The sequence below is a fragment of the Sus scrofa genome, chromosome 4 (genome assembly GCF_054392235.1).
Source record: "Sus scrofa isolate SSC_HxYL_T2T_F1_AM1 chromosome 4, Sscrofa_HxYL_maternal_Yorkshire_Landrace_v2.0, whole genome shotgun sequence".
Lineage (NCBI taxonomy): Eukaryota > Metazoa > Chordata > Mammalia > Artiodactyla > Suidae > Sus > Sus scrofa.
In genome coordinates, this window is record NC_139386.1 from 37809025 (window position 1) to 37830152 (window position 21128).

The 21128-nt window shown below is 35.4% G+C and overlaps 1 protein-coding gene across 32 annotated transcripts in view; it reads right to left on the reverse strand.

The window, feature by feature from the left end:
- The window catches only part of VPS13B (vacuolar protein sorting 13 homolog B), a 729842-nt gene that overhangs the window by 696017 nt on the left and 12697 nt on the right, over positions 1-21128 (reverse strand). For all 32 annotated transcript variants that reach the window (XM_085021978.1, XM_085021986.1, XM_085021974.1 and 29 more), the window contains exon 4: positions 979-1099. Coding sequence is in view for 18 of the 32 variants with exons in the window: in XM_085021963.1 (XP_084878089.1) it covers positions 979-1099 (121 nt within the window). In the remaining 14 variants the exon portion in view is untranslated. The remainder of the gene's footprint in view (positions 1-978; positions 1100-21128) is intronic.

The window sequence follows — 21128 nt, forward strand, 5'->3', positions numbered from 1 at the left end:
TAGCATTAACACCCCTACAACGCTAGTTAAAAATGTTTCATTCAAATGTAATTTAGAATCTATATTTGAGGGAAAAGGGCTATGAAATAATGTACCTAACACCAGCCTCTTACAAGTAAAGTAGATGGTGCCAGACGACTGTCAAAAATCAATGAGGTTAGGAACTCCCTTGTGACACAGCATCAGATTCTTAAATCTGGTGTGGTTGCTGCAGCATCTCAGGTTGCTGCTGTGGCACAGGTTCAATCCCTGCCACAAGACCTTCCAATGCCACAGGCGCAGCCCCACCCAGCCCCCCAAAAAAGCAGGCTAAAACCAGCAGAAAGCTTACAAACCTTTGATGCAGAAAACAAGTGTACACCAATGTCAGCTCTATCTCAAAAAAAAAAAAAAAAAAAGTGACAGACAAATAAAATAAAAAGAGAAGTGACTTCTAACTCCAACTTTAAAAATGCAGGAATGCACTTTGGCCACAGAGCTGACATGTAACAATCACTGGGGGGTTTTGGTTCTTTATTAATTACTTACAATGGAACTGTTATTTGTAAGCTACTACTCTTCCAGATAAATAAAAATTTCAGGAAATGAAAGAAGAGACTGTCTCTCGAAGCTAAAAAATTCTGTGATTCCATCAGTGAATTTTACAGTTTGCAGAAACTCAGAACGATCTGGTATTATCCCTCTGTTTCTCAGGGAACAAGAGGAACAAAGAGACAAGGAGTCAGAGGTAAGTTTTTGCTTGGAGAAGATACACAAATGAAACTTAAGGAACAACCCAGGATAAAAGAGCATCAAACTTTGAATGAGTCCAGAGCCCTCACAAATGTCTTTCAATCTGTTCTGACACCATGCAGCAAATGTACATATAGTTTAAATACTTTGTGACATTAAAGAATACAGAAAGTATATATTCTACAAAGGGCTACAATGATTAAAACCAATTGAAATTCTGGGTTTATCAACCCCCATAGAAGTTACCTGGTGGCAAATCAGGATCTGCGGGAGCAGCCTGTTGAATTCTTCTGGGTTTTACTGATGATTTTGTGTTCTCAGTAGTACTACGGTTGGTAGAATTAGAACCACAACTTTCATGGTCATCCTATTTTTATTTTGAAGAAAGAAAAGGAAAATATCAAACACTATTTTAAAAAGTTTTGTTGAATGTATGCAGGTTACTAAAATGTCATTAGATCGACTCTTCCAATTTTTTTTTCCTCTAAAAAATCTACGTAGCCAAAATTTTTCGTAATTTGTATTGTTAAACAGTATTTTAAAAATAACTAGCAGTTTAAAACCACAAATCGATTGTTTCTTTAGTTGGTATCAAAACAAACCACTTGATAATGTCAAAAAATTCTTATATAAGGCTTTAGCAATAGAATACATTTTAACAGAAGCTTTTAAGCATTTTTCCACCTGAGTGCAAAATAAATGTAAAAGGTCTTTCTTAATTCCCCAGTTTGTTTTTATGTTAAGACTCTCTCTACTTTGTGAGTTAAATTAAGAATTTTAGCTGTCTTCTTAATCATCCTTAATGACTAATCTTAATCACTCTTAGAATCTTTGGTATCCTACTTAACAATGTTCACTGAATTGATTATTTTTCAGATTAGATATAAGGTGTAACTGGATTTTCATATGGATAACAAACTTCAAAAAAATCATACATTTTTTTTTTAAATTTACACAATACAAATGAGTATTCTTTTCCTGACTTGATTCAACAAATGTGTAAATAATGCTCTTATGTATTAAGTGCTGGATTTACAAAAGCAAATTAAATACCTGTCCTCAAGGATTTCAAAATCTAAAACATATATAACAAGTCTATAAGAGTATTTTTCGTTTGTTTTTAAGGAATAGGTACATAAAGAGTCATTCTATTTGGAAGAACTAGACAGAGCAGGCCCTTAAAACTGAGTATAGGAATGTTTTAGGCTAAGATTGGAGGCTATATAGGGGGCAAACTGTATACAGCACATACAAGGAACAATGACTATTCCAAAAAAGCCAGAATATACAATGTTTAAGATGAAAGAACAATATTAGAAGCTAAAGGTATGGACTAGATTCAATCCCCAGCCAGGGATTGAATCCACATCATAGCAGGGGCTCAAGCCACAGCAGTGACAATGTTGAATACTTAACCCGTGGAGCCACCAGGAAACTCCTTTATGTTAAAAACTTTAAAGATGGAGTTCCCATTGTGGCGCAGCGGAAACAATTCCAACTAGTATCCATGAGGATATGGGTATGATCCTTGGCCTTGCTCAATGGGTTAAAGATCCGGTGTTGCTATGACCTGTGGTGTGGGTCAGACACGGCTCAGATCCCGGATTGCTGTGGCTGTGGTGTAGGCCAGCAGCTGTTACCCTAGTCTGGAAACATCCAGATGCCACAGATGTGGCCCTAAAAAGCAAAAAAAAAAAAAAACAAAAAACAAAAAAACTTTAAAGATGTTCTCTGTCTTCCTTCTGGTTGACACTCAAAATTCGGTAATTAGAAGGAGGGTGCCAATAACCCATTAAAGAAAAAAAAATGTGTAATTCCAGCACAGGGAAAGGAGTGGAAGAAGTAAATGAGCAGTTCAAAAAATGAATAAGAAGATGGAAAAAATAAGCATAAACTGCTCTTTAAAGAAGACAGGTATTAGGGTTCCCATTGTGGCTCAGCGGAAAAGAATCTGACTGGTATCCTTGAGGATGCAGGTTCGATTCCAGGTCTCACTCAGTGGGTTAAGGATCTGGCATTGCCATGAACTGTGGTGCAGGCCACAGAAATGGCTCAGATCCTGTGCTGCTGTGGTGCAGGCCAGCAGCTGTAGCTCCGATGTGACCCCTACCTTGGGAATTTTCATATGCCACAGGTGTGGCCCTAAAAAGAAAAAAAATTTTTTAATAAATATTAAAACACAGGTGTTCTATTATAAGATGAAAATAGATGGAGTAGTAAGCATCTGACATCAACTTATATCTTTTGGGGGGATAAAATGCATATTTTCCTTGAAGGAGAGATGCACATGAGAAGGGAGAGATCAAACATCTTTCCAATAAAAAGGGTAACTGATGTTGCACTATGCACCATCAATTCATTAACCAATAATAAAACTATTTTATAATACTTAAAAGAATGGTGATAAATATTTTTTTCTATTTTATATATTTGAAGAGAAAATTTCAAGAAAAAAAAGAAGAATCACTAAATTTACTATTCTCGTGGGTACTAGAGGCAAGTTAGAACAATGACAGGACCTCCTTTAGGATAGAAAAATTCTTATTCACTACCACACTAAGAGGATTACATAATAATAAAAGATGAATTTTGTCCAATACTATAAGGCTTCAGATGCTAGTGATACATCAGCAAAAGAAAAAAAAATTGTCTGAAACTTCATTACAAGCAAAAAGTTTAAAATTTGCTATAATCAACAATAAAGAAGATTTTCACATGAGTTTATGCTCATTTTAAGTTAATTCAAAACAAACTTCACAACATTTCATTCCACAAAACCACTTCACTATTCAATCTTTATAATGACATCTTCTGTTATTTGGGGGGATGTTATGGTCTCTAAATACTAAAAGACTACCACTGTGAATAAAACCTTACTGTAATTACTTTTAGTTCAACTTACATCCTTAAAAATGTCTGTAGTCATACACTTCTGCACAATGTTAACATTAAAAGCACACTATTAATTTTTGAAACATATGGTTGTCTCAAAAGCCCAGAAGTAAAACATATTCATTAAAGAGATGTGAAAAAGTTCCAAGTCAACTGCCAAAACTAGCATAATTATGAAAATATTTAACACTGAAACCATCTGAAATCACATACTGTATATAGATTACAGTGATGTCATAATAAACATTCCAGCCAAAATGCACTAAAACTACTGCAGTCCAATAAATCTGGCATACACGAGATGACAAACATTTTAAAGCAAAAGAAAGAACAAGTTATATTTATTTTATTTTCTAAGTTATTAGCAGCAAAAAAAAAGGGTAAATTGCATAGACTAAATAGGAGCTTGCAAATAGTTTTTTTTAAAAAAAAAAAAAAACTTGGTGAATAAAGCTTCCCAACAAACTACATTTTATTTAAAAGAAAAACAAGCTAAACACTTTATTTGCTTAAAAATTTTAATAAACTTGAAATTTTACTGTGCCTTAAAAATGAGCACTAATCATGGTACCCATAGGAATATATTCTATGGAATAAACATCACCACATGTGTAAACAGGTCTTTCTTAATTATGGTTAGGAAATTATAGTTGCATATATATATAATTAGAAAATAATACTTTTGATAATTTTAACTTGTTTTCATTTAAATTACATTTTAATTGCATCAACTGTAAGTGAGCTTCCATTCAAGTCCTGCCCCAACTAAATAAAATAAAGCAAAAGCATTATAATATTTACTGCTAAAACTGGAATTATTTCCATCATTAGAGTTCATCATCTGCTTTCAACCAGTATGCATCACTTTAGACTATTACACATTTTACTTCATTGAAAGCCTCTAATTTCTAATAAAAGAAACTCTGTTCTCAAAAACACTAAAATGTTTTGAGATAATTTTTAACCCCAAACACATTACAGTTATTATATCTTTCTTATTTATGTTGCAATTTTTCCAAAATGTCTGGTAAGTCTATTTCATGGCAAAAGAATGTTGTCTCTTGAGGACCACATAGCTATTTCTGAAAATACTGCCCTTTGCTCCTCATGAAATAAGCAAGAATGTCATTTCCTTACAAAAGTTCCTAACAGGGAAAATGTGGCAAACACTGTATGTAAATAGACCTATTACTTTTATACTGATAGATCATGGAATCATATTGCATACTTTTCACCTTTGCCCTCACAGGGCTAGTCAATTAATACTGGAAAACTACCAACTCCCAGATTCACAACAGTATGAATAAGATTGAGGACAAAACTTAAAGTAGGTGACTGAATTATTCTGTCCTTGTTTAAAAACAGAGGTTAAAATTAAGAGTTGAAGAAGGAGAAACCAAAGACAGAACTAAGTGTTGTGCTTTACACTCTTCAGCTTTGCAGCACCAAACTTGGCAAGAAGAGAAGGATTAAGAGTCACCTGGCAGCTCTGGTCACCAAAAGCTCCTGAAATAGAGCATAAGGGTCTTGGAAATTGAACAGCCACAAAGCCCTTAGGGACATTCACCTCCAGCCCCTCCAGAAGCAAGTACAATGCCAAAGTCAGATGCAATAAAGAGTTTCTAAGCGTAATCAGGCACTTTGTAGAGTCAGAAAGCCTAGTAAAAGAGGTATATTTGAAGAACAAGAGAGTCGGCCAGAGAAAATAGTCACTAGCTTTTGCAGTTAAAAAAAAAAAAAAAAAAGAACCTCTGGATCATCTGTACCCTGACAGCAATATTAATATACTTAACTTTAGCCATAAAATTATATATATATATATACACACACACATATATATATACACACATATACACACACACATATGGAGTTCTCTTGCTGTCACTGGCTTGGGTTGCTGCTGTGGTGCAGGTTTGATCTTTGGCCCTGGAACTACTGCCTGCCACGGATGCAGCCAGGAAAGAAAGAAAAAAAAAAAAAAAATGCCAAGAACACCAAAGGAAGAGTGTATGCCCCAACATCTTCACACATCAGCCTAAGTCCAGAGAGGTGGCTGCTTCTATCTTCTCTCCCATCAAGGGTGAGGATAAGGGGCCACGACAGGCTGGGAAGAAGAAAGGAGAGCTGATGCTCCCTTGCATTCTTTTACGTGAACCTCCCAAAAGGAGGAATAACTAGCCTTACAGGCCAAAACTGAACATAGATTAAGATGTATTAGGCTACAATTTAATAAAGAAAGAGATCACTGTACTACTGTAAATACCTGTGAGATGGACACACTCCTCTAGCTCTAAGATCCACGTTACTCAGTAACAGGACCGCAGCCATATTCCCAGAACGATACAATCATTAGCCATCTCTGCTCTGCCGTCTATTCATACACAGAGCCACCCAACCCAGGATACTGCTCCAGCCAGGGAACAATCACACTATGCTAGTTAACAGCACCACATGTTAGGAAAAAACTGTTCTTTATTATTACCCATGACACCCCTTTCCTTCATATCAGTAGATACTATTATATTGCAACCTCTCCTACCCTCTTTTTAATCCACTGGATTGAAGTGGTTAAACCCACTCTTAGATTTTAAAGGTGAAACAAGTAAAAAGTAAGGGAGGAGAGAAGAGAGGTATATACAGGGGCATTCTGGCAAAAGCCACATTCTACCATCTAATATTTACCAAAATTCAGTGTAAGTAACTGGGTGAACTAATTAATAAAACTGCGCTTTGTTTTCTTACATGTGTAACTTCCCTCAACGACGAATACCTGATTTTTTTAAGGATGGGTTAGGCACTTTGAGAGGAAATAAGAAGTACAAATAGATGGTACCCTTATCCTGGTAACTTTACTTACTTGAAGAATAATATTTATTATGCATTAAAAAGTTTAACAGCAATTCAAGTTAGTTTGCATTTACCTATGTTGCAAAGAAGCAACAGTGAAATTTATTAAGCATTTATATGTGCCAGATGTCAAGTATTTGAAGGATGAGGAATTTAGGACTTAAGAGATTTCAGGGTCTAAAAAACACAAATTAAGAGAGCTGAGATGAACACCCAGATATGTCTGATAGAAAATCCCCACCCATTACTACTGAATGTGAAAGACAGGAAAGCAGAGAGAAAGGCAAGGAATAAGAATGGCAAGAAGCAAGCAAAAGAGGCATATAGAAATTTTTTATGGCACTTTCAATGTGTCACATACTACTGGCATTATATTCATATTTCTTAGTTCTCTAAACAACCCTAGGAGGTAGACACTTTTCCTCATACAAGAGTGTGCCCATTCAAAAAAAGATAAGGACACTAAGGGACGTTCCTTGGTGGTATAGTGGTTAGGATTTGGTACTTTCACTTCTGCAGCCCAGGTTCAATCCTAGATCTCAGAACTGAGATCCCACATCAAATCACTGCATACCATGGCCAAAAAAAGTTAAATTAAAAAATAAAGATGAGGACACTAAGGCATAAAGAAATTAAGAGGTTCAATATCATCCTGCTATTAAATGGTACAATCCTAACTACATTGTTCTATTGCTTCTGAATGAGAAAAAGCCAACTAATCAACAGTATAGTATACAGTGCCCTATATTCTGAGAAAGCAGAGATCACAGTGAGCTAGAGTAGGCAGAAAAACATCACAAAGGACCTAAGGTTTGAAAAGACTGTACCCTGCAGGAAAGAAAGTAGAAGGTTGAACAACAACAGCTACAAAAAAAAAAAAAAAAAAAGCAGAAAAGAAAAAAGCACTGTGTCTCACTGAAGAGAATAAATACGGGGTAGGATCAAGATGGCAGAAGAGTAAGACGTGGCGCTCAGCTTCTCCCACAAACATATCAAAAACAAAAAAAAAAAAAGCCCATTGTAGAACAATTTGTATAGAACATCTACTAAATGCTAGCAGACCATAAACCTCCAAAAAGGAAAACACTCCACATAACTGGGTAGAACAAAGGAAACAAAGAGAAAGGAGAAGAGGAAAAAAAGAATTAGGAGAGGACCAGCACTCCTGAGGGGGAGTTGTTAAAGAGGGAAGGAACCCACACCCTGGGAGGCCACCTAACTAACAGGGAAATCAGCCAAGACAGCAGGACCTCAAAACCTCGGAGAAAAAGGCAGCAGCCGGGCTGAGGGGAGCAAAGCAGAGAGAGAGCTGCACAAACCGTCAATACCACTGCCCCAGACACCACAGCCTGAGACACTCAGGCAGGGGCTGGGCACTGAGACACAGCCTCCAGAGGTTGGTTCTGGAGAGAGGACAAGGGTTGGCTGTGTGGAGACAGCCTGAAGGATAGGGAATAATTTGCCATGGGCTGGGGAGCAGAGTGCCACAGCTAAGGGAATGCTGGAAGAGGCCTAGGCCCGCAGAAGAAGCAAGTCACCATTATTGGAAAGGGCGAGTGGAGGAAGGGCAGACAACCATAGCAATATCTCTCTCTCTGCACCCTCGGGCTTTTGGCAGTGGGGTACCACAGACACAGGCCCTAGGCTATAGGGTGCTTCTTGCATGGGCTATGGGATGCAGAGGTAAACCAACACAGCCATTTCAGACTCCAGAGGGAAGCATGGCCCACCACCATTAGGGGTCCATGAAAGGGCACCAACCACAACCTCAGTCACCTCAGGGGTCAATACAGAAGAAGGCACTGGAACCAAATGCCACCCGTTGTTGCTCACACTTTCTTGGGAACACACACACCCAGCTGCTGCCCCTGCCAAACAGTCTGGGTGCCACTTGCACCCGCCTGAGGGTCACTGCCATTTCCCAAGGCCTACAACCATGAGCAGCCTGGGCCACCTCCTCGCAGGTCCTCACCACTGTCAAGGGACCAGTATCCAGGCACTGGCACCAGTATCCAGTAGCCCTGCCCATTGCCTCTATCTCCCTGGCAACACTCACAGTCCATACACCAGCATGAGGATAAGAGCCAGCACACACTAAGGAAGGAGACAGCAAGCATCCAAACCAAAAGCAGCCCTCACACCAAAAGAAAAAAATAAATAAATATATATATATATATATATATACACACACACACACACACATACTAAGCCCTCACAAACTACCATGGGGTGCTCTCACATACCAACAGACCTTCAACACTAGACTAGTTGTTTGCATGAACTCAAAGTATAAGAAAAATATAAGCAAAATGAAGATGCTCAAGAACCATTCCCAGTTGAAAGACCAGGAGAATTCCCCTGAAGGAGCAAACAATGAAACAGAGTGCTGCAGTCTAACAAACACCTAGTTCAAAAAGGAGATAGTGAGAAGTTCCCGTTGTAGCTTAGCAGCAACAAATCCAACTAGCACCCATGAGGACACAGGTTTGATGCCTGGCCTTGCTGAGTGGGTTAAGGATCAATCTGGTGTTGCCATGAGCTACGGTATAGGTTGCAGACACAGCCTGGATCTGGCATTGCTGTGGCTGTGGTGTGAGCCAGCAGCTGAAGCTCCAATTCAACCCCTAGCCTCGAAACCACAATATGCCTATGGGTATGGCCCTAAAAAAAACAAAAAGACAAAAAAAAAAAAAAAAAAAGGGAAGTAGTGAATATACTGAAGGGATTAAGAGCAGATATGAACACTAATGCAGATTACTATAGAAAGGAATCAGAAAGCATAAAGAGGAGCCAAGAAAAAATAGGAAATTCATTTGCAGAGACACAAACTGAGTTAAACTCACTGAAGAGCAGAATGAATAATGCAGAGGAATAAATAAGTGACTTGGAAGATAGAATAACGGACGTCATCAGATAGAAAACCAAATGAAAAAAACCATAAAAGCAACAGAGATCTATGGAATAACATAAAGCAGGCCAATCTATACATAACAGGGATTCCAGAAAGAGAAGAAAAGAAAGGAGGGGGGGATTACAAATACATTTGAAGAAATTATGACTGAAACCTTTCCAAATCTAAAAGAAACAGATATCAAGATACAGGAAGCACAGAGGGCCCCAAACAAGTTGAACCCAAACAGGCTCACACTAAGATATATTATAATAAAAATGGCAAAAGTTAAAGATAAGGAGAGGATTCTAATGGCAGCAAGAGAGAAACAGAGTTAATTATGAGGGAACGCCCGTAAGGCTATCAGCTAATTTCTCTCTACAGAAACACTATAGGCCAGAAGAAAGTGGCAAGATATATTCAAAGCAATAATAAAAGGGAAAAATCTGCAGCTTAGAATACTCTACCCAGCAAGAACATCATTTAAAATAGAAGAAAAAATAATTTTTCCAATAAACAAAAACTAAAAGAATACAGCAATACTAAACCCATTTTAAAAGAAATACTGAAAGGGCTCCTCTAAATAAAAAGGCAAATATAAGTTGGAGGAAATCACAATTGGAAAGTAATCATTTAAATAAGCCAGTATACAGATCTAAAAGAAAAAAAAAAATGAAACCTACTGTAAAAGCAATGATAAACACAAGGAATAGCAAAAGGATAAACCTGAAGATGTTAAAAAAAAAAAGCATATCAAAATCATAAAATGTGGGGAAGGAAAGTAGGAAAATCAAGATCTTTTTTTAGAATGTGTTTGAGCCTATATGACTATCACACTAAAGCAAGCAGATATAGGAAGGGGTTAATATACTTAAAAAACAGGGCAACCACAAATCAAAAGCAAACATTACATTCATAAAAACTAAAAAGAAAAGGACACAAGCATAAAATAAAAGGAAATCACACATCCAAAAAAATAATAATAATAAGGGAACAAAGGTGAAACATAGAATCAACTCAAAAACAAGGTTTAAAATAGCAATAAATATATATTTATCAGTAATTACCTTAAATGTCAATTGACTGAATGCTCCAATCAAAAGAAACAGAGTGGCAGACTGGATAAAGAATCAAGAGCCTACAATATGGAGTCTACAAGAGACTCAGCTTAGGGCAAAGGACACATATAAATTGAAAGTGAGAGGATGGAAAAAGATATTTCATATGAATGGGTAAGACAGGAAAGCAAGAAATGCAATACTCATATCAGAAAAAATAGACTTTAAAACAAAGGCATTAAAGACAAAGAAGGACACTATGATAAAAGGATCCATTCAAGAAGAGGATATTACAATTGTAAATATACATGACCCTAATAAAGAAGCACCCAGACACATACAACAAATACACACTGAAGGAGAAATTAATGGGAATACAGTAATAGTAGGAGACTTTTAACACCCCACTCACATCAATGGACAGATCGTCTAGACAGAAAATCAATAAGGCAACAGAGATCCTAAATGACACAATAGAAAAGTTAGATTTCATTGACATTTTCAGTACATTACATCCAAAACAAATCAGAATATACATTTTTTTGAGTGCACATGGAATATTCTCAAGGACTGACCACATCCTGGGGCATAAAACTAATCTCAACAAATTTAAGACTACAGAAATTACTTCAAGTATCTTTTCTGACCACAGTGGCATGAAACTAGAAATAAACCACAAGAAAAGAAATGAGAAAAACAGACTACATGGAGATTAAGTAACATGCTACTAAAAAACCAATGGGTCAATGAGGAAATCAAAAGAGAAATTTAAAAATATCTTGAGACAAATGACAATGAAAACACAACCATTCCAAATCTATGAGATGCTGCAAAAGCAGTTCATAGAGGGAAGTTCATACCAATACAGGCCTTCCTCAGAAAAGAAGAAAAATCTCAAATCAACAATTTAATGTAACACCTGAAAGAATCAGAAAAAGAAAAAACAAAACCCAAAGTCAGCAGAATGAAAGATCATAAAGACTAGAGAAAAAAATCAATTAAACAGAGATTCAAATAAAAATAGAAAAAAATCAACAAAACCTAGAGCTGGTTCTTTGAAAGGGTAAAAACAAAAATTTACAAACCTCTTACCAGACTCACCAAAAAGAGAGAAAGAACTCAATAAAAAATGAAAAAGGAGAAATCTCAATGGATACTGCAGAAATACAAAAATAAAAATAAAAAAAGAAAATACTATGAACAATTGTAAGCCAACAAATTTGACAACCTATAAAAAATGGACAACTTTCTAGAGACATAGAGCATGGCAAAACTGAATCAGGATGAAATAGATCAATTGAACAGACTGATCAGTAGAAATAAAATTGAGTATGTCATAAAAACACTCTCTATGAATAAAAGTCTAAGACCAGATGGCTTCACAGGCAAATCCTACCAAACATATCAAGAACTTATATCCATCCCTCTTAAACTCTTCCAAAAGGTTGAAGAAGAAACATTCCCAAAGACATTCTATGACACCCCCATCACCCTAATACCAAAACCAAACAAAGACACTACCAAAAAGTAAAATTATAGGCCAATATATTTGATGAATGTAGACACAAAAATTCTCAATAAAACTTTAGCCAACCAAATCCAACAACATATAAAAAAGATCATATATCACGACCAACTGGGATTCATCCCAAGTTCACAAGGATGGTTCAACATACACAAACCCATCAACGTCATACACCACATTAACAAAAGAAAAGTCAAAAACCACATGATCATTTCAATAGATGCAGAAAAAGCATGTGACAAAGTCCAACATCGATTCATGATCAAAATTCTTATGAAAATGGGTATAGAGGGAACATACCTTAACGTAATCAAAACAATTTATGACAAACCCAAAGTCAATATAGCACTCAATGGAGAGAAACTGAAAGCATTCCCGATCAAATCTGGAATAAGACAAGGATGCCCACTCTTACCACTTTTATTCAACACAGTATTGGAAGTCCTAGCCACAGCAATCAGACGAACAAAAGAAATAAAAGGTATCCAAATTTTAAGACAGGAGGTAAAATTGTCACTCTATGCAGATGACATTATATAGAAAATTCTAAGGATTCCACATAAAAACTACTCAAAATGATCAAAAAATTCAGAAAAGTAGCAGGATATTAGATTAACATTCACAAATCAGTTACATTTCTGTATACTAGCAATGAAATATTAGAAAAGAAATATAAAATACAATACCTTGTAAAAATCACACCCCGAAAAATTAAATACTAGGAATAAACCTGACTAAGGAGGTGAAAGACTTATATGCTGAGAACTATAAAACATTAATCAAGGAAATTAAAGAGGATTCAAAGAAATGCAAAGATACTCCATGCTTCTGGACTGAAAGAATTAATACTGTTAAAATGGCCATGCTACATAAAGCAACCTATAGGTTCAGTGCAATCTCTGTCAAATTACCCATGTCATTTTTCATGGAACTAGAACAAATAATCCAAAAATTTATATGGAATCATAAAATACCCAGAACTACCAAAGCAATCCAGAGGAACAAAAACCAAGGAGCAGGCATAACTCTCCCAGACTTCAGGGAATATTACAAAGCCGCAGTCATCAAGACAGTGTGGTACTGGTACCAAAACAGACATACAGACCAATGGAACAGAATAGTGAACTCAGAAATAAACCCAGACATCTATGGTCAATTAATCATCAACAAAGAAAGCAACAATATAAAATGGGAAAAAGACAGTCTGTTTGGCAAGGGGTGCTGCAAAAACTGGACAACTGCATGTACATCAGTAAAACTAGAACACACCATCATACCATGCACAAAAATAAACTCAAAATGGCTTAGAGACTTAAACGTAAGACAAGATACCATAAAACTCCTAGAAGAGAACATAGACAAAACATTCTTGGACATCAACCACACAAATGTTTTCTTAGGTCAGTCAGTCTCTCAAGGCAATAGAAGTAAAAACAAAAATAAACCAATGGGACCTAACCAAACTTAAAAGCTTTTGCACAGCAAGGGAAACCTTAAAAAAAGACAAAAGAAAAAAAAATAGATAACCTACAGTATGGGAGAAAATAGCTGCCAAAATGCAACCAACAATAGCTTAATCTCCAAAATATACAAAGAACTCATACAACACAACAGCAAAAAAAACAACTCAATCGAAAAATAGACAGAAGACCTGAATAGACATTTCTCCAAAAAAGATACACAGATGGCCAAAAGGCACATGAAAAAATGCTCAACAGCACTAATTATTAGAGAAATGCAAATCAAAACTACAATGAGGTACCATTTCACACCAGTCAGAATAGCTATCATTAATAAGTCTACCAATATCAAATGCTGGAGAAGTTGTGGAGAAAAGGGAACTCTCTTACACTGGTGCTGGGAACGACTGTGGAAAACAGTATGAAGGTACCTCAGAGAACTAAATATAGAAATACCATACAATCCAGTAATCCCACTCTTGGGCATATATCCAGACAAAATTTTCATGCAAAAAGATAGATGTACATCTATGTTCACTGCAGCCCTATTCACAATAATCAAGACATGGAAACAACCTAAATGACCATCCATAGATGAATGGATTAAGATGTGATACATATACACAAATGGAATACTACTCAGCCGTAAAAAAAGAAGAAAACCATGCCATGTGCAGTAACATGGATGGAACTAGAGACTCTCATACTAAATAATATTTAGTCAGAAAGACAAATACCATATGATATCACTTATATCTGGAATCTAGTATATGGCACAAAGGAAACGATCTACAGAAAAGAAACAAACTCATGGACATGAAGAATAGACTTATGGTTGCCAAGGGGGAGGGGAAGGGAGTGTGATAGACTGGGAGTTGGGTTGGTAGATGCAAACTATTGTATTTGAAGTGGATAAGCAATGAGATCCTGCTGTATAGCACAGGAAACTATATCCAGTCACGTGTGATGGAACATGATGAAGAATAGTGTGAGAAAAAGAATATATGTATATGTATAACTGGGCCACTTTGCTGTACCAAAGACGCTGACAGCATGTTGTAAATTAACTATAATTTTTAAAAATTTTTTTATATAAATTTGTTTTCAAAAAAAAAAGAAAAGAGAATAAATGGCCTAATTCAGGTAAAATAGAGAGCAATGAAATATTAGGCTGTGGGAGCTCCTGTCGTGGCGCAGTGGTTAACGAATCCGACTAGGAACCATGAGGTTGCGGGTTCGATCCCTGGCCTTGCTCAGTGGGTTAACGATCCGGCGTTGCCGTGAGCTGTGGTGTAGGTCGCAGACGCGGCTCGGATCCCGAGTTGCTGTGGCCCTGGCATAGGCTGGTGGTTACAGCTCCGATTTGACCCCTAGCCTGGGAACCTCCCATATGCCGCGGGAGCGGCCCAAGAAATGGCAAAAAGACAAAAACAAACAAACTAAATTAATTAATTAATTAATTAATTAAAAAAAAGAAAGAAAAGAAATATTAGGCTGTAATAGAAGCTAGAGCAAAGATCTCTAACATGCGTATCAGTCCAAGAAATTTAAGCTTTATTCTACATATTGATGAACCAATGAAACTTGCAAGTAGGAGATGAAAAAAATGAAGCACTTCATTCAAGAAAAGATTTTCTGGTTATGCAACAAGAAGCAAAAGCAGAAATACCTCCAACTAATAGATTATTACAAAAGTTTAAAAATTAAATGATGCAGGAAGCAGCAATAAGAATTTTCTTAAATGCTAGCACCTCAAATTCAATGTTAAAACACAACTCGTAAACTCTGTAACAGACTCTGTTCCTTTCTCCTTACCCCCGACCGCTCCCCCACCAAAAAAAATCCTGCTCTTTACATCCTAATTCAGTAAATGTCACTACAATTTTCTCAGGCTCCTCAGATTCTTTTCTATCTGCCCTAATTTGCAAAATGATGCTATAGTGAGCTTTGAAAACTGACCCAGCTACTCAATTCTGTCATTGCCCACTGAAACATGAAAACAGCCATAGAAAACAACTGCGCTGAATCTGTAAGCTGCCTTTGGTAGTATAGTATTTTAACAATATTAATTCTTCCAAACCAAAAGCACAGTATATCTTTCCATTTGTGTCATCTTAAATTTCTTTCAACAATGTCTTAAAGCTTTCAGAATACAACACATTTAACTCCTTGGTTAGATTTATTCCTAAGTATTTTATTCCTTTTGATAACATTATAAATGGGTTTGTTTTCCTCATTTCTCTGATAGTTCGTTTTAGAAACAAAACAGTTATCTGTTTATTAATTTTTTACCATGCAACTTTAATTCATTTATTAATTCTATTAATTATTTGGGGGAGTCTTTGGGATTCTTTATAGTATCACACCATCTGCAAACAGTGACACTTTTATTTCTTCCTTTCCAATTTGGATTCCTTTTTATTTCTCTTTGTCTGACTGCTGGGGTAAGAAATTCTGTGTTTAATAAAAGTGACCAGAATGGGCATCTTAGTTTTTTTTTTTCTGATCCCTGAGAAAATGAGCATGGTGTTGGCTGTGGGTATATTATATATGGCCTTTATTATGCCCCTATACCCATTTTGTTAAGCACATTTATCCTTAGTGAATAATGAATTTTGTCAAAAGTTTTTTCTGCACCTATTGAGATGATGATGATTTTTATTCTCAAATTTGTTAATATGATTTATCACATTGATAGGCTTGTAGATATCACACCATCCAATATCACACCATCCTTATATTCCTGGAATAAATCACACTTGATCGTGGTGCATGATGCTTTTAATGTATTGGGTTTTGGTTTTGGTTTTTCTTGTTGCTTTTTAGGGCCTCGCATGCGGCATACGGAAGTTCTCAGGCTAGGGGTCAAATCAGAGCTACACCTGCCAGCCTACACCACAGCCACAGCAATGCTAGATCCTTAACACACTGAGCAGGCCGGGGATCAAACCCGCATCCTCATGGATACTAGTTGGGTTCGTTATCACTGAGCCACAATAGGAACTCCCTTTTAATGTACTGTTGAATTTGGTTGGCTAATAGTTTTTGGGGACTTTGCATCTATGTCCATCAGTGATAATGACACAAAAATTTGTGTGTGTGTGGCACTTTTCAATGTAATCCCTATCAAAATGCCAGTGGCATTTTTCACAGAACTAGAATAATTCTAAAATTTGTATGACACACAAAAGATCTTGAACAGCCAAAATAATCTTGAAAGAGAAGAACAAAGCTGGAGGTCTCATACTCCCTGGTTTCAAATTATACTTCAGGAGTTCCCATCATGGCTCAGCGGAAACAATCCTGACTGGTATCTATAAGGACACAGGTTCAACCCCTGGCCTAGCCCAGTGGGCCAGGAATCTGGCATTGCCCTGAGCTGCGGTATAGGTCACAGACGCAGCTCATATCTGGCCTTGCTGTGGCTGTGGCGTAGGCCAGCGGCTACAGCTCTGATTCAACCCCTAGCCTGGGAACCTCCATATGCCACAAGTGCAGCCCTAAAAAGCAACAACAACAAAAATCAAATTGTACTGCAAAGATACAGTAATCAAAATAGTATGGTACCGGCACAAAAACACACACACAGATCAGTGGAACAAAATAGAAAGCACAGAAATAAACCCATGCTTATATGGTCAATTAAACTATGACAGAGGAGGCAAGAATATAAAATGGGGGAAAGACAGCCTCTTCGATAAATAGTATTGAGAAAACTGGACAGCTATGTGCAAGAGGCAAACTGGAGTTTCTAACGCTTGATAAAAAAAAAAAAAAAAAACTCAAAATGAATTAAAGACTTAAATGTAAGATCTGAAACCATAAAAATCCTAGAACATAGGCAACATAGTCTTTGACACAGGTCCGTGCAATATTTTTTCAATACGTCTCCTCAGGAAAGAGAAACAAAAGCAAAAACAAATGGGACAACATCAAACTAAAAAGATTTTGCACAGCAAAGGAAACCATCAACAAAACCAAAAGGCAGCCTATCGAATGGGAGAAGATATTTGCAAAAAGCATATTCAGTACAGGGTTAATAATCCAAAATAGGTGAAATAGAAATAGGTGATGGGGATTAAGAAGTACAAATCTCTAGTCATAAAGCAAATAAGCCACAGGAATGTAATAAACAGCATAGGAATATGATCAATAGTACTGTAATAACTTTGTACAGGGACAGATTATTACTAAAATTACAGTGATAATAACTTAGTGATATATGCAATTGTCAAATCACTGTGTAGTACACCTGAAACTAACATAATATTGTATGTCAATTATATTTCAATAAAAATAAATAAAACAGCCATAGACAATACTTACTTATGTTTCAAATAACCTATATTCACAAAAACAGGCAGGAGGCCCATGGGCCATAGTCTGATGACTCCTGCTTTAAAACATGTCTTAATAAAAATGTACAGGATAAACAATTACTCAACCTGAAATTGCTTTGGAACCTTGTTTTCAATATAAAAGGCAAAAAAAACAGACCACAAATAACATCTAAATTATGAGAGAATCTCTAAAACATCCTCGGTTGAAAACCATAAAATTTTTGTTTGGCTTTAACACTGCCAAAAACACAAGGCATTTCTACTGTTATTCTTTTAACTAATTTTAATGAGGTAATAAAGGTTTAATAAGAAAAAGGAAAACAATTTTCAGTAAAAAAAAATAGGCTGAAGAAGATTCTACAGATTCAAAGAAAAGAAAATATAACATTTCTGGAAGGACATAATGTATCTAAACAGCACATTCTAAACACATACAAAAGTAAAAGTCAAAATCTGGCCAACATAATAAAGAAAATAAGATCTAAAAGTAGCTTGTAGAAAAAGATATATGAGTGTGGGATTAAAAAACAAGAGAAACATTTTCTTATGTTTTCTTATCATATATAATTCCAAAAAAAAAAGGAAAAAAAGAAAAATCTAGGGAGCATTCATTACATAAGAAGAAAAGAATACATTTCAAGATGAATTTTCAGTAAAACACAGTAGAATTTTCTCAATAGAACCATGTATACATCTCAATAGAACCATGTATACATCTCAATAATACTACTGAAACCAATTTAGATTTTAAAGAATTGAAGTAAACGTTAGAAGAGTTAAATTATATCCTATAACAATATTAAGAATTTTTTAATTTAAATTTATGCTTGCTAAGTATCCAGATTATAATGATTAATTTCACTTCTGCTATGAAAGAAGAGCTTAAAGAGATCTCAAGAGCCAAGTTTATCATCTTTGTTTAAATAAGAAACACTTGTTTATTGTGTAGTTGAAATTGCCTAATCTAACATCTATTTTATACTTGATTGTCCACCCATAGACACTTGAAACAATTGTTAAGATCTAAATAGTTGTTATAAAGGAACAGTATATTCTTACCTATTACAAAATTAAAAATATATATACATAATAAACATATTTTCAAAGCATATTCTTTAACAGTTTAAAGTTTGTCTCATTAAAAAATAAGAAAGATTATTTTGTTTCTTAAAGGTATATCCAATCTCTTCTTAAAGGTATATCCAATCCAATCTCAATCCAATCTCTCTCTTAAAGGTATATCCAATCTCTTGCTGGCTTTTCTTTGATGCATATGAAAACCCTCTGTTAATTAGAACTACTTAATAGGACCCTAAATAACATTTTTCCCTTTTTTTCTTGGCATTGCATTTGTACTGTAAATATTAGGGGAAAAAATGTATTTATAGTCAAGAATGATAATTCCTACCTTTTCTATAAAACAAATGCAATTTAGAGGCAAATAATGGTTCTCTTAAATAAGATAAAGTTGAGAATGAGCTCTAACTCGGAGGGAAGTTTATATTTAGACAAGTTGAGGCAAACAACAAGATATGCCTGAGCTAAACTGTGCAATGAAGTCAGAGGTGTGAGCCTAGACTTCAGGAAGAGTTCAACAGCTAAGGAGTACAGATGCACAAAATAACCATCAACATCAAACATGATTCACTCCTCAAAATTATTCCTTCCTTGGACAATGTGCGTGAATTGAGTTCTTTACCAATAAAAGAGTAAAGACCAGAATAAATAAGTACTTTAAAATAAATTTACTAATCTTATTAGGCTGAAGAAGATTTTTGCAAGACTTAATAACACAGTGAGTGGAAAAAGCATATATAATCATAGAACAAAAGAACTACATAACAAGTCTTGCCTATGTTATAAAGGAAGCCTGAACGAACAAAAATATGCAAAAGGAGAAGGGTACACAGTTAAAACTTAAGTAATTGGTAAGGTTTTCATTCTTGAGCTGTGTCCTGGATGCACAAGCATTTATTAAACTGGAGTGGAAAAAACTAGCTAAATAAATTAATGTCAGACCTGGACCACTAGTGATGATGTGTCAGGAATCAAATTCTGTGTCTCAAGTCCAAAAAAGAAAAAAACGAAAAACACACACACGAAAAACAGCTCAAATCTGCAGGATCTAAAAGCAGATAGGACTGAGAGAGATAATGTCTCTCTGTGAAGAGAAAATAGTTAATATTTTCTAAGGGAACTATCTATATTAAAATAATTCAGAATGAACATCAAGGTGACTTTCTTTTACCTAAACAACTCTGTCACCTTTGCATCAAAAAACTCTCTGTAATTAAAAATGATTACAAAGACATGTTAAGGCACTATATTTTAACTATTATCATGAAAGTCACAATCATTATGAATCTATTTTTCTAAGTATTTTTGTGGTGATTACATAAAAATTTTGCAATGTTTCTCAATATATTTAAGAATGTTTAAAAATCTACAAATGTTAGAATTTAACTGAAGTTTATAATCTAGACATACCTTCTTATCAAAACATTTAGCAGTATTTTTTGTAATGACCTTTTCTCAATAAACCTCAAATTTCTAACTTTTAAATTGTGTTTTATTGCATTCTCATACATTAATAGTATTATTTTTAACAGATTCATTTCTCTAACTCTAAATGGCCCCTTCATTTAACCTACCATGCCCACACTAATTTCATTCAGAAATTAAGTCTTTTCTTCATTGTGAGTCTATAAAAATTTGAAATATAAGTCAAATATGATCTTAGTTTTACTAGCACATATATAATTTTTAAACTTAATTTCCTATTATACTAATCAAAGCTTAAAATAGAAAAATAAACTGTTTGGAAATGCACCTCATCCATAACAGAATGTTTTTAATGAAAAATTAATTTCAATCACTAGCATAACCTCAAGGATTACTCTCCAGAGGTGTACACTGCTGCATAATTTGTACAAATGTCAATTGCAGTTTTCAAAAATCCTTTCTACCTCAAAATTTTAAACATCTGTAAAAAAGATTTGTTTTGAGAGTGGTTTACACTCATGACACTTGACCTTTCGCTGTACACACCACAAAATTCAATTCTCAAGTACCATTTAAGCAGGAAATCTGATCATTCCTGCAGTAGCCATCTGCATGGTCCAATATCAAATATTAGTTCTAGGTTACCCTAAGTCATGTGTTACAAATCTTTTCCTGCAGCCTCTATAATTAGTTGTAATTTGTCTCTTTTAAAATGTGTTTCTTATGGGACATCTGGCCTTGAAATGTCCACCTTCCCAATGAAAAAATACTTAGTGTCTGGATTTTTTTTTTCTCTTAATATGGAGCACTGCATGGGTGGTATAACCAAATCCAGATTTCTTAAAAAAAATTAAATTCCAAGAACAGATGATGATTAAGAAC